The sequence below is a fragment of the Sesamum indicum genome, linkage group LG9 (assembly GCF_000512975.1).
Source record: "Sesamum indicum cultivar Zhongzhi No. 13 linkage group LG9, S_indicum_v1.0, whole genome shotgun sequence".
NCBI lineage: Eukaryota > Viridiplantae > Streptophyta > Magnoliopsida > Lamiales > Pedaliaceae > Sesamum > Sesamum indicum.
The window spans coordinates 9,952,431-9,976,390 of NC_026153.1; the positions used below are offsets into that span (position 1 = coordinate 9,952,431).

The 23,960-nt window shown below is 37.1% G+C and overlaps 1 protein-coding gene across 1 annotated transcript; it reads left to right on the forward strand.

Annotated features, from left to right (window-relative positions):
* LOC105171206 (cyclin-dependent kinase C-1) lies at positions 1,942 to 12,350 on the forward strand. The gene is made up of 12 exons (XM_011092241.2): positions 1,942 to 2,217; positions 3,704 to 3,785; positions 3,918 to 4,008; positions 4,100 to 4,129; positions 4,222 to 4,331; positions 4,416 to 4,488; positions 4,560 to 4,680; positions 4,785 to 4,902; positions 9,198 to 9,337; positions 9,433 to 9,490; positions 11,188 to 11,258; positions 11,466 to 12,350. The coding sequence occupies exons 1-12, from the start codon at positions 2,105 to 2,107 to the stop codon at positions 11,995 to 11,997; spliced, it is 1,539 nt and encodes a 512-aa protein (XP_011090543.1). The 5' UTR covers positions 1,942 to 2,104; the 3' UTR covers positions 11,998 to 12,350.

The following is a 23,960-nucleotide window of genomic DNA, read 5'->3' on the forward strand; positions in this document are numbered from 1 at the left end:
ACCTTATTTTTATTATTACTAACTTTTTATTATGTTAAATTATTATTTACACTATTATAATAATAAACAATTTAGCTATAACTATAAAATAATAATCATACACAACGACAAATTAGTTTTGCAAGATTATCTAGAAGTTGAAATATAAATAACTGATTAAATATTAGTTAATTCTTTTAGAAATCTTTACCTAATATAAACTTTTGAAATTTATTAATACTATAGTGAAATTAATAATCAGAATTTTATAAATGATTTCTAACAAAATAGGCATTTCACATCATTATATGACAAAATGCATAAAACCCATTGTGTTTTAGAAAATATGCAAAAAACACCCTCCTGTTTTTAGAATAGGCTAAAACTCCCCTACTGTTTTGTTTTAGTTAGAAAAAAAACCCCATCCTGTTAGCAACTAACGGGAAGTGGAGAAGACGCGTGTCTACTGCGTTTGGTAGTCATTTTCTGCGCTTTAGGTTCATATTTAATGACACTTTGGACTAAAATACTCTTTTATAGGTCTATATAACATACAAAGGAGTTTTTGGCTTGTTTTGTGTGTTCCTTTTGCCATTTCTCACCTTAAACAATAAATTAAATTTTGTCATATTAAATTTAAATTAAAATATTAAATTAAATTATATTTAAATTCAAATAATTTTATAATTGTTAATTATTAAATCTAACTATTATTTTTAATTAATTAAAATATATATTTAATTACAATAATTATTATTAATTAGCCAAAATATTTAATTATTATAATTATTTAAAATAGTCTTAATTAACTAAAATATATTTTAATTAATATAATTAAAATTAATTAAAAATAAAAAAAAAGGAAAAACAGCAATTTTCACCCCTTTTTCTCTAAGTTTTCCGCCGTCCGGACGAATTTTTGACGGCCATTGGTACCATTCGAATCTTCTCTTCAAGACGAACATTTTCATACCTTCAATTTGAGTTTTCATCAATCATATTGAGTGGACTCAAGTCACGACCTCCAAACATGTTTTTCGTCGAATTGTCTCCATCCGGTCGAATCACCACCATTAGACTTGCCTCTTCAAGACGATTTTAACGAGACCGGTCTCACTCAATTTGATAACTATATTTTTAAAATATTAAATTATTTATATATAATATAAGTTAAATAATTTGTTGAATTTAGACCTTTTATTTTTTTTTAAAATCTAACGGTTGATTAGATCTAACGATCAGTATTTGATCAAAAAAGATCCAATGGTCATTAATATAAGAAATAATATATAATAAGTAAGGATATAAGGGTCATTTTTTAAAAAATTAACACTGTTAGTTAGATTTAACGGAGAGGGGGCGATTGAACTGTGTTTTACAAAACACAGGGGGTTTGTAGCCTATTCTCATAACAAGAGGATTTATTTTGCATACTTTTTAAAACACAGGGCGGTTTTAAGCATTTTGTCCCATCATTATATGATGAAGAATTTTTCATGTATACATACACATATATTTGGGATAATTATGTTTGCAATCCTCATCTATCATCTATTTACACAAATCATTTCTATTCTTTTGCATAGTTAGAGAAACTACTCTTGTTCAAAAATTGATAATTTGTGTAATGATATTAATATTTTTACGGGGTATGTTTAAGTTTCAAAAAAGTAAGAAATTATTTGTACAAGTGATAATAATATTTTAATAAATTTATATGTAAATATCTCTAAAACATAGTGATAATTTGTGTAAGTAGGTCATGGGTATTTTTATTTTTTTTTTGCAAAAATTACTTAGTGGTGGGGGAGCTTTTCGAAGTCCTCAATCCTTTTATATTAAAACACACAAAATAATTAGAGTGTGGAGAGCTATCTGCCTAGAATTTCTAGTAAAGTAGTACTATTCCCTTATGGGTATTTTCTTTGAACGTCTAAGATTGTTAAATTGTAGTATTAATAATAAACCCCTTTTCTTTTCTGTCGTACCCTTGCCGCTCTCTCTGTTTTCCCAGACTTCGACCTTTCCATCACCACTTTTGAATTCGATCTTTTTCGAATTTTCGTGCTCCAATCTTCCGCATAATTCACAGTGAAGGCTGCATATATATACGGAGACGTAGATAATGGCGGCGGCGGCTGCAAATAATCAGCTGAATGTGGAGGAGTGGCCGTCGTGGGGCTCTCGGAGCGTTGAATGCTTTGAAAAACTCGAGCAGATTGGGGAAGGAACCTACGGGTGAACCAAAGAATTTCCTTTTTTTTTTGTTTGGTTTTTTCTGCCATTGGGTAGAGATTAAGTTGGTGAAAACTCTCACTAATTTGCTGGTGTTTGATTTTTTCTTTTTATGGTTTTTTCTGCCATTGGGTAGAGATTAAGTTGGTGAAAACGTAATTGTGTTTTGGCGTTCAATTGTTGTTGATTTGGCATTTGTGTAAGAAAGGTTGGTTTGTTTAATGCAGCTTCTAGGATATTGTTGTTCCTCTTTTTCTTGATTTAATTTCACTTCTTCTCCCTGTTTGGTGTGGGCACTAGTTGGTTAAGATTTTCATTTGTCATAATTAATTGGTATTATGTAATTATGGCTTGTTTCAATAGTATGCCACTATTGCCGATTGTTCTTATTTTCGAAATCTAGGTGAGAGTTTTCTTTTCATTGTTCGCGTTGTTTTCTAGTTAAGTGCTATGATGGGTTTATTTGATTGTTTACGTGAACTGATTATTGTCATTTTAAGTGCTTTTACCTACTTCGTTCTGATGCTTTTCGAGTTTTGGATGGGTAAAACAACCTTGATAGACTATAGTTGTTTTGCTATATAGATGATCTTAAGAGAACTGCTAACTTTTACTGGAAAGTTTACATCTCAAGCTCTTAAATTTTTGTTCTTTTGGTTATGGATTTACCTGAAATGGTACTCACAGAGAGCTGAACCTATGTGAATGAGTTCTAATTCAATCAAGTCAATCTTTTAACTTCATGTTGCATTATGAAAATGGATCTGAAATCTGGATTTCGTAATAAGTGAGCTTGCAGTTCAATTTGATCTGTTCCATGCCATAAATTGTCTAAGTGAGGAAACAATATGTTTTTGATTAATATCACACATATAAAAAGGTGCCTTCAGGTCTAGATCTCAGAGCAACTCACACCTGTTGGATGTGAAAGTCCAGCCATTTTGGTTGCCTGGATGATAATATCTGCTATTCCTTCTAAGAAAAAGAAAAGAGCATGGGGTTTGGCATAGTTGACCAGCTGTCTGGATTTTTTAATGCCTCTTTCCTCGTTTATGAACTTGGAATCCTAGCTCAACAGTTTTCAATAGCTGTAAGACAGTGTATGTGCTTGCAAGAGCACATTAGAGGAAAAATGTAGATAAAGCTTCATAAATTAGTTATGAGTTTTTCTTCTAATCCATATATGTATATCTTGTTCTACTGGTTGTGGTAGGGCCTTATGTCACTGTGTTGTGGAACACCATGAGGTCTGTTCTCTGTATTGCAATACTATAGTCCATTTTAAAGGACGTCATAAGCAAATTTGAAGCACCTTTGAACTGTATGGTTTTCTACCTTCCGAGTGAAGTAAACCTTATAGTTCAATCAATGCTTATTCTTTGCTAAGATAACTTCCTGTGCTTTTTGGTTTCGCTAGTTTGGCTGGTCAAGTTTCTTTTTGCGTGATTGTGTTTTCTACTCACTGTTTCTTTTTTCTTCCGACTCCCAGTCAAGTATACATGGCCAGAGAAAAGAAAAGTGGAGAAATTGTTGCTTTAAAAAAGATACGCATGGATAATGAAAAAGAAGGGGTATTGTTTCTTCTCCACACTCATCTTGTGTCATAAAAAATTCCCATATGTGGGAATGCCAATAGATGACTTTGGTAGGTCTCCACAAACTTTTTACCATCAAATATCTGAAAGTATTTGTTTCTTCTGCAGTTCCCGATTACTGCCATCCGAGAAATTAAAATTCTAAAGAAGCTACATCATGAAAATGTTATTAAATTGAAAGAGATAGTGACATCTCCTGGTACTTCTCTATCTAAATTCAAAAGTATATTCATTGTGAGTTTTTGCTATCTCCCATCTCTCATTTGGAATGTCTTAAATATCTATGCTAGGCCGTGAAAGCAATGAGCAAGGAAAGCCTGGTACAGCGTAACTCTTTGCTCTTTTATGATGAGATCTCCCTTTTTATGTTAACGAGTAGTTGTGTTAATATGATGCTTTGTTTTGATTACAGATTGTAATAAATACAAGGGAAACATTTACATGGTCTTTGAGTACATGGACCATGACTTGACTGGCCTTGCAGATCGTCCTGGACTGAGATTTACAGTTCCACAAATAAAAGTACTATAAGCTTTGCTAGTACTTGCGATATTAACTATATTAATCCTCTATCAGTAGAGTTATACTGAAAATATTAATTTGCAGTGTTACATGAAGCAACTGCTCACGGGTCTTCATTATTGTCATGTAAATCAAGTGCTTCACAGGGACATAAAAGGTTTACACGTGTTAATAATTAGATTCAATGCTAGCGAAGTGGACAAAATTGACACGATAACAACTTTGCAGGGTCTAATCTTCTAATTGACAACGAGGGAAATCTGAAGCTTGCTGACTTTGGACTTGCACGTTCCTTTTCCAACGACATCAATGCCAATCTTACAAATCGGGTTATTACTTTGTGGTACAGGTAAATTATCTATCTTTGATTGATCATTAACATTTCTTAATCTAAATCTCCTTGTAGTGCCATTAACTAAGATTGTGCCTCCACTTGTGCTCTTGATTGTAAAGACCTCCAGAGTTGCTTCTTGGAGCCACTAAGTATGGTCCAGCTGTTGACATGTGGTCTGTTGGTTGTATCTTTGCTGAGCTATTGTATGGAAAACCGATCTTACCCGGAAAAAATGAGGTCAGCTATTTTAAATGTTGTGAACAATGTAGGTTGAGTTTCTTATGTGAAAGTGTTTTATGTGGACTGTATGTATAATATGCCTTACAGATTACTCTATGAAGCTAGGTCAAAAAGGATATGTGTATATATATAGATAGACACACACATGAACAGATATTTACATACACAAACATATACAGGTATATATCTGAAGTGACTTTGCCCTTCATGGTTACTCTAAGAAATCTTTACATGGTTTGCAATTATTGCATACCTTGTCCGTTTAGATGTGTGGGGATATGGATCGCAATATTGCACAAACATTTAAGGTAAGTTAGATGGAAAAGAACTTCAATGGAGAATTTTTTTCGTACCTCCTTAAGAATGCTGTGTCAACCTTGCCAATTTACTCTATGTCTCAGTTTGAGTTCAAGTTTCTCCCAAGAGTGATGCTGGAATACTCATTGTTGTTAAAGCTACAGTTATTAATGGTACTCGTGATGCGCAAGCCCAGCGCCATTTTCAGAAAATGGCGCTGGGCTTGCAAAAGGCGCAGCGGAGACACACCTTTTTGTGTGGTGGCGCGCCTTTGCAAGCCCAACCCTTTTTAGGGGTTTAGCTGGTAGAAAAACTTCTGCGTGGTCCTGATGACATAGAGACAGCTCGTGGTGGAGGCGCAACCGTGGAATTCTAGGTGCGATGTGTTATGCGGCAGTGGCTCAACGGAGATGGAGACGTTGGTTAGGGTTGGGTGGGTAAGGCAACGGGTACAAGATAGAGTTTCTCAACCCTTTTTTTATTCAATAAATAAATATATATCATATAAAGTGTTAGGAATCTTAGGATTACAATTGAATTACGAACATGGTATGGATATGATTGTTCTATCTATCAAAAATATCAACTACAAATAAGGCAAATATACACAAATCTCCTAATAGATCTTCTAACTATATTTAATTGTTTGTGCATTATTAATGTTAAAAAGTTATTTATGTTTGAATATATAATTTATTTATGTAATTTGTGTTGTACTTTAGAAAGGCGCGCGATGTGCCCAATGCATCATGGTGCAAAGGGGACGAGCCATGACGCACCACGCATATTCACAGAAATGAATTATATATTCATACATCAATATCTTTTCACATCAATAATGTACCAACAATTAAATATAAACACTAAAATTATTTTAACCATTATACCATACATCAATCGGTTTAATTAACTTAGGTCCCCTAAAAGAGTGCGAAATTACACTTTCCCCTAATGAAGTTTTGAAATTACACTCACACCCCCTCCAAAATTCACTATTTACACTTGACCCTCTTTTGTTAGGATTTGGACAAAAAATGCTGACGTTGACAAGAAAAGTTGCATAAATTTTCAATTTTACTCTTCATTTAACGTTTTTATATGATAGTTTTGTACTTATGAAGGCAATGTTACAAAAATATACATGGGAATGTTACGTGAGGTCAAAATTGAAAATTTATTTATTTTTCTTTGCTTTCATCAGCATTTTCCGTCCAATCTCTAACGGAAGGGGTCAGGTGTAAATCGATAATTTTCGGAAGGGGTGTAAGTGTAATTTCAAAACCTTTTTTTGGAGAAATTGTAATTTAGCAGTTTTAGAGGAGGTCTAAGTGTAATTAACCCTACATCAATATGTTAAACAGCTAGTCTCACGAAACAAGCGTTAAAAAAATGCAGGAGTATTAAGTAAAACCTGCATAATTATTATAAAACGAACAAACATAAAATATCTGTCACTCCGATTCCATTTCTTCCCCAATTCCATCATCATAATACTTTTCATTATCTAGATTTCTAGCATTCAACATCTTGTTCATCATCATCTCTAACCTGAAACTTGAGTTGCCGCCATTATTCTGCTGCTGAGAAGCTGGAGAGGAATAGAAGGGTTCCTGTTCTTTCTTCTCTATTTTCTTTTGTACTTTTGTTGATTTTATTTTCAAAAATTTTAAGTTAAAGGCTGTTCTTCGACTAGCCTGGCCTTTATTGGACTGAAGCAAACAGTCTTTTAAAAAGTTGAGCTTTGCCCAGCCCCAAAAATGCTGGGCTGCAGAACCTGTGCCTTAACTTGCCTCTGCGCCAAAGCGTGCCTTCCCTGTGCTTTTTTGCAAGCCCAATGCTTTCTGAAAATGGCGCTGGGCTTGCACCTTGGCGTGCTACTAATAACTGTGGGAATACTGATATTTATTTAAGGATAGTGAGACAAAAGATGGAAACTAATAAAATCCTAGGACCTGTGCACCAGAAAAGGCATTTGCTTTCCGTAGTGCCCAAAAATTAATCTGATTATGGTTAGTTGGATATTCTGTTCCAAACACATCAGAACTAGTTACTTTTATCTATAATCATAAAATGATAATCTGTACAAAACACGATAGGATCTTGGCCTTCGTATCATATATAAAATATTGGCAAAAACGCTTGGCGGTAGCAGAACAGAGTCTGTGCATGGTTAAACTAATTCCCAATTTAGAATCTGAATAGGAGATGCTAGATAAATGTGGGAAGTTGAATTTTCAGACTTTGACCAGATTTGCATTTTCTGTGAAACAAGTGCCGCCACCCCCGTGAAATTATAGCATTTTATGATTTGGTTTCAGGGTGATAAGTACATTTTTGTAACATGGCTGGTTCACGTTTGTACAAGAAGTTAAGAATGGGAGGAGAAACAACGAAAATAAAAAGTGTAGGGGAGTCAGGCAAGCTCTATCACAAACTCAAAGTAACTTAAAGAGCTTCATATTTTCATAATCTGTGAGTCAGGCACAAAGGTAATTGCACATGCAATTTCATTCTAAATCAGAATGAAGAAGTTGATTATTGAGAAGTATGACTTGGCGGCCTGGAATCTGCTCAAGTAGTGTCAGATTAATCACGACTTTGCCTTATTGTCTGAGTTTAGAATACGCTTCTTGGCCTTCTGAAATGTAGGAGTTGTGCCCTCTATGTCCTACGTTATTTAGTTAATTGGGAATTGCCAAGGTAATGATAGGCTTGGTTTTGAAAGACCTGATTCATGCATAATTCTTGGGACTGCACGAAAAGCAAATACTGTTGTATTTAGGTTTGCACATGGTGAGCTCCTGATCAGGAGAGAACTCTGCAGCTGATGTTTTACATATGAAATTATTATGTAAAAATCTTCTGGTTTTCTATTGTTCTTTCTCATTCCTTAACCATTAGGATAGGTGCATGGTGACCAAAACAGTAATACATTTCATTTGTTCGTTCTCCGGATAAAAAATAACTATAGTAATATGAAAAATCATAATATTTTTTATATGCCAATGGTTGTCCTCTCCTAGCTATTTGATGGCAGATTAACTTGATACATCAAGTTATTGTTGAAAATTGAATGTTATCAAAGAGGAAAAGGAAGTGGATAAATGGGGGAGTTTGAGTAGTTTTGTGGTGTCTCCTCGCATTCATGAATCATGGTGATGCTGTTAGAAGAACAAAACTTGGTTCATTTAATAGATCAAACTAAAAAGACTTCTAAATTGTTCTTCATGAAGGAGGCTTGTCTGAATATTGAAATTGCAGATAAATGCCCTGGTCTTAGAATTTATTTCTTGGTTCCAGGAGTTGTTTATCTGAGTTCAACTGGAAGGCATGAAGCATCCATTCCCAGGTTGCATGGAATGTTCTGAGTGTAGAAGAATACTTGCATGAAGTTGGGAAATAATTTTTTTATCACAAATTGAACAACTGACATCTCATTGGAAGGGGGAAACAACTCATCAATTGGGTTGGAAAAACAATGGTTCTTAAAGTTGGGTTTGGCACTGCTGTTTGCTATATTTGACAAAAGGGGAATAATAGGGTGTATGGGAAGTCAGAAATTGATGTTTCATCTCTTTAACCTGATATGTGATATGCCAAGTCTAGGCTTTCCTTTGTCTGAAGTTCTGCAAGCATTGATCAATTTTGGGCTTGACTACAGTGGCGGCTACCTGTTTCCAAATTTTGCCATATTATTTTTCATTTTTTATTAAAGTTTTTATTTGTGCTTTCACATAGATGCTTGTGGGAGTTATCATACATTTTAGTTTCTGTGGATAATCCCCTACATCTTCATGAGTATTTGCTTTCAGTATATGATTGACATATCTTTGATCTATTGGTATTTCGCCTTTACTGACTTTTCCAAATTTACAGATTGAAGCTTGAATAGTGTCATGAAAATGTTTCATATTATTTATCTTAGTTTTTTCCCTTGTGTAGTCTAAATATGTTTATTAATATTAACTTAATATTATTTCGTACTCTTGTTGCAGCCTGAACAGTTGAATAAAATATTTGAGCTTTGTGGAACCCCTGATGAGTTATCGTGGCCTGGTGTTTCAAAGATTCCATGGTATAACAAATTTAAGCCATCACGTCAAATGAAAAAGCGAATTCGGGAGCTCTTTAGACAGTTAAGCATAAGCAAAAGTGTTAGAATTATGCTATAATAATTACAACTGTTCTGTGCATGCTTTATGGTGTCCTGAATGATCGTTTGCCATGCAGTTTTGACCGACATGCTTTGGATTTGTTGGAGAAAATGCTGGTTCTTGATCCAGCTCAGGTATCTTTCTTATCCAAAAGTGTTTTGTTTCAATTAACAGCAGTGGACTGGTGGGGTTTATTATTTTGGTTATTGTCTTGATATTTGGTTGCATAGACTGATCTTAGCTTCTAGTGTCAAGCCACGTGTTGTATGTACAATGTTATGAAGATGTGTTTGTGTTTCTTTTTCCAGAAATTTTTACTTGAACTGTTAGGCAGTAACTATAATAATGATCAACTGTTCTTTGATGAAATATGATCACAATAACATAGCCATATTTGGTAGATGACGGCAGTGCTAGAAAAGATATGTGAGAAGATATTACTATTGTATTTGATATTTAATAATGTTACTGAATGTTCTACTAAGGAAGTGATAAAGTTTATTCTAAAGTAAATGCCAAAGAACAGGAAGATAAAACATTTTTACTGCAAGTGGTTATAGATGGTGAGACATGCAAATGTACTGAACTTGGCTTTGTTTGAGGCAAAATGTTAATCAATGGATCATTTTTAATCAACATGGAAATTAACCAGCTCTCTGGCACAGGTTCTTGATTAGCTGTTAATTGAGCAGGTGAAAATTATTACTTTGATAAAAAGCTATGTTGAAAGCTCATGTCAACATCAAATCTGTCTAACATGGAAATTAATTAGCTGCTCTGGCACAGGTTCTTGATTAACTGTTAATTGAGCGGGTGAAATTATTAGTGCGAACTTTAATAAAAAGCTACGTTGAAAGCTCATGTCAACATCTATCTGTTTGGACATCTGCTAATACTTCGAACTTGTTTAAGAAAGAACAAGTTCAAATTTCTGACCGAGATTGAATTTCAAGTACCTGAACTAATAATATTAATGTTAAAGCATCTGTAATAGTTCAGCTTGTAACTGGCTATATTTTGATACTCCAGCTCACTTTAGATGGTTAAGCTTGGAAACCAAAATGATTCAGTGAAATTTGCAGCTCTAGCATGCTATACCTATGGTATCTTTATTTTAACTTTTGAACTTGATATCAACATTTTCATTTTTATCGTTCATTTCTAAAGCTAAGTCATGTACCTGATGCAATATCCCAAAACGTACTTGAAACCAACTAAGTTGCAGGAAGTTGATCTGCATGTGTTAATCATATACGCTTTAAATACTAAATAAATACAAATCAAGAAAGATAACATTGAAGATTTGAATCTTTGATGTTGGACACAAAAGGCAAACTACTAATCAATTTGAAAATCAGAACTATGCTTCAGTTATCAAACTACCAAGTGAATTTCAGCCAGATGGCTTGCTTTTCTGTTACCCAACTACAAAAAGAAAGATGAACTAATTATAATTCCATACTGGTCATGAAATATAGGTAGCACAAAAATTATGCTGAATCATGTAATTTTTTGCGTAGAGTTTGTATAATCATTTGTAAATTCTGCTGCTCTTCTAATTATATTTATGGATGATGTTTATTTTAGAAATTATGTAAGAAGTATCGAACCAGGGTTATTAACAAACTGAGAACAATAGATTAGCAAAAGTTGTAAATTCTCATGCGATCTTGTTACTTGTCATCAAATTTCCTTGTTAACTAGTACATGATGTTTTATGCTTACTTAGGAAAGTGAATCAATTGAGAAAATTGAGAAGCTTTAATCATTTAATATTTATAATTTAATTAATTTATTTTCCTTTGCCTTTCTTAAACCTCAACTTGCAAAGAGAATTTCAGCAAAGGATGCTCTAGATGCTGAATATTTCTGGACTGATCCCTTACCTTGCGACCCAAAAAGGTATGTGTCTATTAAGCTTCCCTTCAGATTCCCTTAAACTTAATAATTTGTCTTGGAGCCCCTGATGAAGTCTGAAGATTTGTTTCTTGTATTAAAATTAAGTGAATTCCTGAATGTTATAAAGTGTCGTGAAAGCAATAGTTGATTATGTTTATATACTTTGGCTGCCATGAAAACTTCACTCTCTCTTTTCCCTTGATTGATCAGTTTGCCAAAATATGAATCCTCACATGAGTTCCAGACGAAGAAAAAAAGACAGCAGCAGCGGCAAAATGAAGAACTGGCAAAAAGACAGAAGTTGCAGCATCCACAGCAACATGCACGCTTGCCTCCAATTCAAACCGGACAACCTCATCCTCAACACTGGAATGGCCCTGGCCAGCAAATGGGCAATTCTCAGCCGCCTCTGCCTGGTGTGCCTAGTCATCATCAGTATGGAAAGCCTCGTGGTCCTCCTGGGGGGCCCAGTAGATACCCACCGGGAGGGGCTGCTGGTGGATATTATCAAGATCGTGGAGGTCAAAGTGGTGGTTATAATAGCGGTCCGTTTCCACCTCAGGGGCGAGGACCACCTCTTTATCCTGGAAATAGTGCTCCTTCAAACGCTCCCCGAGGAACTGGTGGTGGATATGGAGCACCTCCTAATTATTCCCAAAGTGGTCAATACGGGGTTTCTGGCGGCAGGGGTCCAAATCCACAAGGTGGTAACAGAAATCAGCAGTACGGTTGGCAGCAATAGCATTGAATAGCGATTGAGAGGCGCAAAATTGGTTCAATACAAGTAAGGATGGGAACAGTCGACCTGTACTGGTTATGCAGCTGAAATTTCGGAAACGATCAACAACCTTAGGTAATTGTTACTAGACTTGTATAGCAGGTACTCGCGTCTCTGTTATTCAGAAAGCATTTTTCAGGATCGTGTTCAAGGCTAGGTATAGGGATTGCCTTTCTGTGACTTCCAGAACCGATCATTGAACATATTATACTATCTAGAAATTTTTTATTCTGTCGTGTGATGATAAGTGGTGAAAGATCAAATTGGTTTGACCAGAAATGTTGCTGATATATATCAGAGATGCTAACTTTTCCGTACATGGCAGAAGCCTACAAATCAGAATGGAAGATCTCAACTTTTTTTCCGCCCATTAAATTGCAGAACCTCCCTGTGTTTTTGGTAAAATAGCGAGAAATTTCCCTTTGTTATTTTTATAAGCAAAAAATTCCATCACACTTTACTTTATAGACAACCGGGGCATCAGCGTACTTCACGGCTAACTGAAGCCAATGCAGATAATTCCTTTTCCGAATGAAAGACGATAGGGAGACTCCTATGTGCGAATTCACATAAATGTGGTTGACCGGCAGCAGCCTTCACTATATGTCTTAAATAGTGAGAATTTCCATTTTGTTAATCTTATAGGCAAGAAATCTTGTGTGTTTTGTAAAATACAGTAAAAAATCCCTTCTTTGTGAGAAAATAATAGCGAGAAATTCCCCTTTGTTATTTTTATAAGCAAAAAAACCCGTATGTTCGAAATAGTGAGAATTTTCATTTTGTTAATCTTATAGGCAAGAAATCCTCTATGTTTTGTAAAATACAGCAAAAAATCCCTTCTCTGTGAGAAACTAACGGAGAGTGTTTGACACTCCTTTATTGTTTGAGTGGGCTACATTTTTTTGCCATTTATTGGGTTGATAAGCGTAAACCGTCCATTTTGCCCTGTCTTTTATATGTAAACATATTTAATTAATTTAATTATTTACTGAGCCAAATATATTACAATAAATTATACTTATTTATGAAATATGTTAATTTAAAATTTAAAAACACCTAAAAAGTATATAATTTTTTTAAAAATGAAAAATTTAAATCTAGAAAACAAAATACAAATTTAATGTACTAGATTTCACTTTTTAAATTAAAATTTTATATGCAATATAAGAGTTACTTATAATTATATATTATTTAACAATTAAATCATTATTACAAGTTAAATATATTTTATTATTTTAAGATATATTATTTATTATATTTAATATTTAACATTTGAAAAAATTAAATATTTTTATTTTATTTTACAAAAAGTAGATTTTTTTTTTATCTTCTTCATCACCGGCAGGGACGGAGTTGCCCTTTTTCTCTAGGCGACCATTGTCGCTTAGGTTCCCGCTGCGCATATGGGCGACGTCTCCTTGGATTTGGCCACCGCCCCTTTCAGAAGCGGATGGCGGCAGCGAAGGCGAGGTTGCCCCTTCAGAAAGGGGCGGCAGCGAGGCTGCCCACTTCTGCGGGGGCAATTGAAAGGTCAAGTCGCCCCTTTCTAAGTGGGGGCGTCGACTGCTTCGTCGCTATACATTGATATATATATATATATATGTATATATTATATAGTACATGTATTATGTTATATAATAGAGTATGTATGATGTGTATGTATAGACATATAATACATAAATTAATACATATGAGGCATATGGCTCATGGAGGCCCAGGCCAAGAAGAGCAATAAGTCCTAGGACCACCCAATAGGTTTTTAAGTTGCCCAAGATACTCCCTAGCCCTAGATGGAAGATGGAGGCCTAGGGCACTCCTAACTTGATTCATAAATAAGATGCAAGAAGGAGGCTCAGCCCAAAAGCTCACACTTGGCAATCTCTGCGCGATAGGCAATTAGCTTCCTAGTTGGCCGGCTCATCAGACCACATCAATCCTAGAGAAACAATGCGAACAATAGAGGAGTCCCAAGAGACCAGGATTCCTTGGCGGCTAGGACTCCCAGGCAATTAAGACCCCTTATTAGTGAAATGCCTCTCCCAACAGAAAGATACTCAATTATGGATGTATTTAGCAATGGATAAAGGCAAATCATGACTTATCTAACCACCCTTATCCTTTCCCCCAAAAATCAAGTGGCACCATTAGTTCCATCTAACGCGGATGCCCAAAAGAAGATGGGGAGGGAGGCCTTCCTTCCCCCGCGCTCCTAGTGATAGGGGGTCAGGGATCTCCCCCGCCAGCTCAAACAGGAGGTCACGCCCCGATGGCTTGTAGGCCTAGAATGTGTGCAGAAGGATCTCCTAGACGTTCAACATCAGATTGTAGGGGCTCCTTCGGACGAACAGCAAGGTGTCCCCTTCACAGAGGCAGTGATGGCGAATGAGCTCTCGGTGAACTGCCACACCCCAGCTATCACAAAATACGACAGCACCACTAACCCCCAAAAATATCTTTTGCGCTTTGAGAATGCAGCCCTCCTACATCGATATACGAACAGGATTAAATATTATGTCTTCGTCACCACTTTCGTCAGGGCAGTTCAACAGTGGTTCAATCAATTGCCTGCAGGGGCAATAGGAAACTTCTAGGAGTTTCGATCTCTTTTTCTGCACCAGTTCGCAAGTAGCAGAAAGCTTCAGAAGAATGAATTAAGTCTCTTTGGTCATTCTTACTCTCTTCAAAGCGGGTAACCGGGTCAGGGGCTTCATGTGGTTCTCCACTAGCAGCATGAGGGGCATCCTCCTCTCTTGGCTTTGAGGGTCCTTCATTTGGATGTCACCCACGATAGAATGAATTGCGGCTTCTTGGGCGGACTTTTCATCTCAACCTTAACCTTTCCCAAGATATGGTCCAGGACCTCCTCTAAAAGAGTTACCCACGAATCAATTGAAAGTATGGTGAGGTTACAAAATAATGCACAATTACAAAAGAGAAGAAAGTTACCTAATTCAATGGGGAGAGATTGGGTCACGGGAGCCAAAGAGGTGGGAAAGGGGTCTGAAGCACTATCCACTGCAGCATCAAGATTGAGAAATGAAGGCTCTTCTCTAGATGGGGGATACCCCTAAGCCATAAACTACTCCTTGCAGGCCATGAAACCATATTGTTGGAAGGGCCCAGTTATCTTCGTTACCTCTTGGTGAAAGTCCACAGACTTCTTGTATTCCATGAGGCGGCTAGCCTAGTAAAGATCCAATTATCTTTGGCCCTCCTCAGTATTTGGAAAATCAAGCTTAGCCTGGTAGACCGCTTTCCTAGCCTCCTCAGCTTGAGTAGCCACCTCCTTTTGCATTCTCTTCACGTCTTTCCTGCTTATTGACAGCGCTCTACAACCTCCTTGTTCGCTTCTTTTAATTTAGCGATGTCAATGTTTAAGAGCTCCACCTTGTCCTCCAGCTTTTACCTCTGGGTATCCCCTTGAGGTGCTGGAGGTGTTTCTTAAAGGAATAGGTAAGTAAATTGTTGTTAGTAGGACACATCAAGGAAATCCAACTTTTGGAGTGGTTATCAAATGTGGTGCTAGTGCCCAAACTAAGTAATAAGTGGCGTACGTGTTGACTTTCGAGATGTCAACAAGGCATGCACCAAAGACTTTTACCCTTTACCTCGCATAGACGAGCTGGTGGATTCCACCTCGGGTAATGAATTATTCAGTCTAATGGATATTTCGTAGGGTTACCACCAAATAATGCTTAGACCAAAACAGAGTTAGGTTCAACACATTAGGAGGAACCTATTACTATGTTCTTATGCCTTTTGGACTAAAATATGTAGGTGCTACATATCAACGTTTACTGGACCGCATGTTTCGAGAATAATTAGGACGTAACATGGAAGTATACCTTGATGACATGCTGGTAATGAGTCGACAGATGGACCAACATCTTACTGATCTAGCTGAGACATTCGATACATTGAGAAAATATCACATGAAGCTGAATCCAACCAAGTGCGCATTTCGGGTATGAAGTGGCAAGTTCCTAAGATACATGGATATGGAAAAAGTGATTGAGGTAAGCCCAGAAAAAATTCGAGCTATCCAAGAAATGAAGCCTCATGTTAACCTCAATGAAGTACAGAGACTAGCAGGGCACATAGTGGCTCTTAGAAGATTCATATTCCGGTCAGCAAAACGCAGCTTACCATTCTTCAAAGCTCTAAGGAAAACTAAGAACTTCGTCTAGGATGAAGAGTGCCAGCAGGCGTTCCAAGATCTAAAATCATACTTAACAGAATTACCCCTACTCACCAAGCCGACACCTGGCGAGCCCTTGTATCTCTTCTTCGCAGTTGGTTAGTAGGCATCAAATATGAGGAAAAGGGACACTAAAAGCCCATCTATTATGTAAGCAAGGTATTACATAGGGCTAAAAAAGGGTACCCTGAGGTAGAGAAACTAGCTTTCACTTTAATTGTAATAGCACAAAAGTTACAACCTTAATTTTTATCACATCTTATTTGTGTGCGTATTAACGCCCCATTGCTAGCGACTTTAGGTAAAACTAAAACCTCAGGGAGAATGATTAAGTGGGCTATCGAGCTTAGTGAATAGGATATCTCTTATCAACCTAGGTCAGCCGTAAAAGCCCAAGCATTGGTTGAATTCGTAAATGAGCATGCTCGTGGAAGAGGACTATGAGAAATAGCTATTACAAGTAGATGGCTCTTCCACTTTTGTTGGCAGCGAAGGTCGAGTAGTGCTCACCAGCCCAGAAGGGGACGAACTAGAGTATGCTTTGCGTTTCGACTTCAAAGCCTCAAATAATGAGACCGAATATGAAATCTTCATTGCAGGTATCAAGATGGCCTTGGATGTAGGAGCTAAGAATTTAATCACCTACTCTGATTCCCAACTAGTGACATATCAGGTGGAAGGTAGGTATGTGGTTAAGGAAGAAACAATGAAAGAATACCTCCAGGAGATAGACGACCTTACTAGGCGACTGGAGAACTTTTAGTTCCACCAAATCCTACAAACAGAAAATACCAAGGCTGATTATTTAGCCTAATTTTCCAGGTCCTTGTCGATTGTAACACTCGCACTATCACTGTAAAAACCCTCGTAAAAAACTTTCTTAAAACTGACATAACTATCTTGTAGATTGAAACAGATTGGAGGAAACCCCTCTTGGACTACCTCATAGAAGGTATCATTCCTACTGATGAAATGGAAGCAGCCCGCTAAAAGAATAGGGCAACCAAGTGTGCTCTATTAGAGGGAGTCCTGTATAAGCACAGTTTCTCTCAACTATATCTCTGATGTTTGTCAACAAAAGAAGGTAGGAATATATTGTAGGAAATACGTGAAGGAATTTGTGGATCACATATAGGTGGCATGTCTCTGGCATACAAAACTTTGCGCTCTTGGGCCAGTAGGAAAGCTAGCACCCAACTGGGAAAGGCCTTACAAAATCACCTGCATCATCAAATTTGGGGCGTATGAACCTGAAGATATTGACGGGCAGAAAACTTTCTCGACCATGGCATGCTTGCAATCTCAGGAAGTTTTACTCCTGAAATTCCTTTATTTACAATCGGTTATTGAATGTACTCAAACATTCTTTTCTTAATAGAAACACATCCTACGCCTTCTTTCTCATGGTGTCTATAAGGTGGAATCCCAAATAACACTCATTTTTACCTAAATCACCTTATTGGTTCACGCTTACTTAAGTCGCCTTGCTGGTTCAAGCTTTACTTAAGTCTCCTGTTGGCGCATGCTTTGTTTAGACCACCTTGCTGGTGCGTGCCCTACTTAGTTTTTCTCGCTAACCCAAGCTTACCTTGCAGGAGTAGATTTTATATCCGTCACTTCAACTCCTAACAACCATGTGTCTATAAGTGCAATTGCTTACTACGAAAAATGCTCATCCCTTACATCCCTCAATATTATGGTCTATTTTTTTCCTTTGTCAAATAGGGACAAATAAGTAGGTTATTCATGCAATCCTTATTTATGCTCAACAGAACTTCATCATTCTTTGGCAAGCATACAAACATCTTGTTTAGCAAGAGGTAGAAGAACATATATATCCTTTTCTTGTTATGAAACTGCAGGATGTTTTACTCACATAAGCATGAAATGTTAAATCTACACAAACTAAGAAGGAAGGAGGAAAAGGAAACAAAATCTAGAAAGCAGTAAGAAGTAATCATCCAAGTGAAAGAATTGGTATGGCCTGTGAACGCGACAGAAGCATGAAAATTAAGAAATCTAAAATTGATTTCAAAGGTGTGTTCCTTTTGAAATTCCCAGACATTCGGTGTTTTTCAAAAGCATTATAACAAAGATTTAAATATGTTGGACATGTGGCTAAAGGATGAAAAGGAAAAGTACTAAAATTTAAATGAAAGTTTACCTTTTCGTTTCTTTAGTCGAGCAGCAAGGAGCATTGTTCCCTTTACGTTCTTCCATTCCATTCACTTTGAGAATTCAACGAGGATTCCTCTAAATTATCCAAACCAAAAAATGGAATCAAAGTTCTAATCTATTGCTAAATAGAAAAGAACAAGAAGAAACAATTCCAAACAAACACTATTATTTAATGTTTTTGGATTGTTTAAGTTCTAAACTTGAATCTAATTCAAGATAGAACACAAAGGAGAAGTTTGGAGAGCTTTAGGGACTGCAATTTCCGTCGCTTAGGGTGACAGTGAGAGCAATCATGATGCATTCAAGTTGTTTGGTGTTTTGTATATTACATACAAATTCAATTCCAAATTCAAAACACCAAGTTTGCCCCAAGGCAACCAATACACGCACATTCATATAACCTCCAATCATAATGTATAACCACCCTATAATCCTCATCATGGCTGGTCATATGGTGTGGAGAAGTTGAAACTCCTCCTAACATGCTTCAACCTCTCTCTTATGGGCTTGAACTTCAATTTGTGGACCGGTCTTGATTTAATCAAATTAAATCACATCCAACCAAGATCCATTGGGCATTATATAAGTAATTTTAACCCAACTAAGTTCGATAATTCAATTATTCCAATTAAATGAACCTAAACCCAAACACTAATTAATTAATCCAATCAATCAATTAAGCCAAACCCAACAAATTAATTCAATTAATTTAAAGGTGTTGAGCCCAAGCCCAATTAATTTAATTAATTAAATCTTAAGCTATCCATCAAATGAATTTTCCAATAAATGATTTAATCATTTATGCTCTCTTTGAATTAATTTAATTCAATTGAATTAACTCATTTCTTTTAGAATTAATTTCAAATTAATTCTACTAACTCCATAGTGATTTATGTTTAACTCTTTAGGTTCACCCTCAACTAGACTTGGATTTTGTCCAATTAACCATTAATCGAAAATTCCCATCACCATTGGTGGCTGCCTAGCAGCGGTCCATGGCACTATAGATTAGGTGAATATTGGCGTGGACATTTAGGCTCCCGAGTCCCATATGGGTATGATCCTTCCATCATCTGTCACTCGATCTAAGTCTAATGCATGGAATTGGGTGTTGGTTCTCATCCTGGACTAGACACTGTGCTCAATAACTCAAGATGCGCTTGCTCTATTGGTTGACATAGAAAACCATTCACTACTCAACCAACCGTTGTGGCCACAAACTCTAAGAGCTCGACCATCTCAAAGAGAATAGGAGATTCGACTATCATATACTAACAGGTGATGGATTATATCTTGAAACCCACCGTCCTCACTACATTTTCTAACTGCACTGGGCAAGACTTATAATGACCAAATTCAAGATAGGGTCATCTTTCACCAAATCCAATATACAATCATCATATGCACGTAACTGTCATGGTTCGTGAAGTCCGAGGACTAATCCTGTAATATCAGAGCTGGGAATTCCAATCATACCGATCAAACTCCAAGACTTTCATATGACGATTCCCCCGAATCGATTCAATCAGGTGACAACCTTGTCAACTAACCCAGTAAAATTGTATAGACATCTCAAGCCCGTCGCTAATGAAACACGGCACTCATATAATGAATGCAATACTTAATGCAAATCTCTATGGAACTCTCTGTTAGAATAGGTGATCTGGAAGCCAATTCAATTGGCACACTTGTAATCCATTCTGATAATAACTTGATTCCATGTAATATTATTTAATAAATAAAATGAGTATTTGCCATTGGCATTTCCTTTGTTGTGCTCATTATACATATTTGCATCTCCTTTAGACGTCATAATAAAGCCACAGACCACTTTGACAACAGTGCAATAATTGGACTGCGCATTGCATGATGATCATGAAATCAACTGCCAAGGGTTGGGCCGTGCGGTTGTTCGGGAACTGCTGACGGCTGACAGTCAAAGGCTGGGCCGTTTTTTTTGTCGTTTCTTCCAAAAAAAAAATTGAATTTTTTTATTTTTTCACATTTTATGAAGGATATTAATTTTGCTGATTTACTTTTAGATTAAATTGGATTGTTTTCTAGAATTTAATTACTTTAATTGATCTGGTTTATTTATTTGCATTGGATGCATGAAACTTTATCATCCTTTTAAATTGTAAATTTTAAGCTTGTTGTTTTTTGCATATAATTATATGTCGTGATATTGGATATCACATCTGTTCTTGAGATATTAATTTTTTTATCTAGCATGATTAATTGATATTATGTGCTAGTTGAATGTGATGGATGATCACGGAGCCCTAAACTGCATGTATGTCTTTTAATTTTGTGGGGTGGGCCCGTGTGCCCTTGTTGTTTATTTTTTCTCCTCTCTCTTATTTTGTGCCTTGGAATAATAAGGCCTGCTCTCCTCCCCACTATGTACTCGCCCCGACTTCTGATCGGGATTTCTTATTTCAATTGTAATGAGAATAGCATAAGTTTTAGGTTTTATAATTTCTATGTAAAAGCAAGCCCATAGAGATGAAAGCCCGCGGAGGAAGGAGTTTCAAGGCCCATTTATATGTTGATGGGTAAATCACTATTATAATAGCATAGGGCCACCTTAGATAGTCCTTAGACTCGCTGCAGGCTCAGTGGGTCGTATAGGTTGGGCTCGTGATCATTCAATAAGGATATGCTAGGTTATATTACATGCGATGCGTTTACTTAATGCTTTAAATATTTGATATTTATGCATGCTATTGTGTGATGAGGTCTTGGTCTAAAACTCAATATTAACTCTCACTTGGTTGAACTAAGTTAAATATTAAACCCATAATGGATTTAGATCGAAATAGTTTTGATCCGTCCAAGCCTTCCATCCACAGCAATATGGTGAGGAAGCAACTAATATCCAAGTGTGGTCTCACGAGTCATGGCACATTTGGGATAGAGGAAAGTTCCACCATTGTTGTGAACAAAGGAAGATGTTCACTGTTTTCTTGTCTCACGAGTCGTGGGGGGGCGACGAATGAAATGTGATTTGGTTGATGGATTGGGCCTAACACCAAGTAACATGATTCGCTTGGAGTCGTCGGAATCATGTGAAAAGGTGAGGTAAGAGATCTTGGAAATCTCATGGAATGAGAATGATATTGGATACCACCCATGAGGCTTCTGCCATGTGAATCGTAAAAGTGGGGCATGGCAAATTCGCTTGTGGATCCCAAGCCCACTGGGAAACATTATTCCCGAAATCCCACTTGAGAGTGTTGGCCTTTCGTATAAATAGTGGGAGAGTTAAAGACTAAAGACCAAGTATTTAAGCTTATTCATAATAATACAATCATTTGTTGATTTCTATTTATTTTCTATTTTATAGAAAATGTATAAGAACCCTTTAACCATGATTATGGAGACTAACAAATTCAATAGAATGAACTATAACGACTGGCTATGAAATCTGAGGATTGTCCTAGATTTCGAGAATCAGTGCCATGTCTTGGACAAGGCGCTCTCGATGGCCTTGCCGTAAAGGTCCTTGCTCGAAGAGCATGTCACGTTCGAGAAGTGGCTTGAGGACAACCACAAGGTCCGCGGTATCATATTGGCTTCGATGTCCAATCACATCCAAAAGCAATATGATAGGTTGGATGATGTTCCCTCGATAATGCTCCGCATGAAGGAAGTTTATATGGTTCCTAATAGGCATATTAGATATGCCACCACAAAAGCATTATTGGGGACCAAGATGATCAAAGTATTGTCGTTATAAAGTCACGGGGTTAAGATGTTATCCCTAGTGGAGAAGCTCAAAGACCTTAAGCTGGGCTTTACAATGACACGTACATTGACGTGATCCTTCAGTCACTCCCTCCGTCCTACCACCCGTTTATTATTAACTACAACATGAACGGACTTGAGAAGTCTATTAATGAGTTAATTAATATGCTGGCCAAATACGAGGCGACGACCCACAAGTCCATGCCGGTGGTATTGATAAGAGAGGCTTCAACCTCCAAAGCGAAGGCCAAGAAGGTCGGACGCTGGAAGAGGAAGAAGGGCAAGGGAAAAGCTATCGCAACCACTGCTAGCACTCCTAGCGCCCCTACTGCTTTTGTGGGAATAGGCAAAGGGAAAGGAAAGGTTGGCGGTTCTCTAAGGTCGAAGACAAATACTCCGAATGTCTATGGACCGTTAAATACTCCAACTAGAGGAGGATACTCGTACTTCATAACCTTCACGGATAATCACTCACGGTATGGTTATGTTTACCTAATAAGTTACAAGTCTGAGGCCTTTGGAAGGTTCAAGGTGTACAAAATTGAAGTCAAGAATCAAACTGGCTGTAAAATTACAACCCTTCAGTCAGACTGGAGCGGAGAGTATTTGAGTGGTGAATTAATTGATTACTCAAAAGAGAATAGAATTCTCTCTCAATGGATTCCCCCTGGAACACCACAATAGCATGGCTAAAAGGAGGAATCGAACCCTACTTGGCATAGTTCAATCCATGATGAGTTTTACAGAATTGCCCCCTCCTTCTAGGGTCACGCTCTTGAGACAACGGCCAAATTGTTTAACATGGCGCCATCTAAAGCGGTGCCCCAAATGTCGTATGAGATATGGCATAGCAAGCCTGCGTCCTAGAAGTATTTGAGAGTGTGGGGTAAGCCCGCATACGTCAAGAGGCTAGTGGGAGACAAACTAGATCCAATGTCTAATTTGTGCAGGTTTGTCGGATATCTGAAAGAAACTATGGGATAGTTTATTATCCGTCTGAGCAAAAGGTTTTTGTCTCGAGAAATGCAATTTCTTGAAAAAGGGTTTTCTTGTGAATAGCCGACGCGATGAATTGCTACTTGAGAAAACAATTGAGACACCTCAGCAGAATGATGGAACATCATTTGAACCGATAGTTTCCACTGATAGTCTTCCAGTCCTCCATAGGTTGACCAGGAAATCACGACCGCCTGGTAGGTACGGATTCTTGGGACTAACTAGTCAATTGAAAAATAATCTAAAGACATATGAAGAAGCAATGTTAGACATCGATTCCGATAAGTGGCTTGAGGCCATGAGATCCGAAATGGACTCGATGGGTCCAAATCAAGTTTGGACCCTCGTAGACCCACCTTAACAACTTGTTGGATGCAAATGGGTCTACAAACGTAAGCTTGGAGCTGATGGAGAGGTTACAGCCTTCAAGGCTAGGCTCGTTGCAAAAGGATATACTCACCGACCCCGGGTTGATTTTGAGAAAACTTATTCGCCCGTAGTCATGGCCAAGTCCATTCAGATTCTACTTGCCATAGAAGCATGGTGTGACTATGAGATATGGACATGAAAATGGTCTTTCTCAATGGTTACGTTGAGGAAGAGATCTACATGGATCAGCCGGAGGGTTTCACTTCCATTGGAGAAGCTCCAAAGGTCCATCTATGGCCTCAAACAAGCTTTTCAAAGTTGAAACACGCATTTTGATGAAGTTATACGGGGTTATGATTACATCAAAAATAAATTTGATCCTTGTGTATACAAGAAGATTAGTAGGAGCACGGTTACGTACCTTGTGCTTTATGTAGAT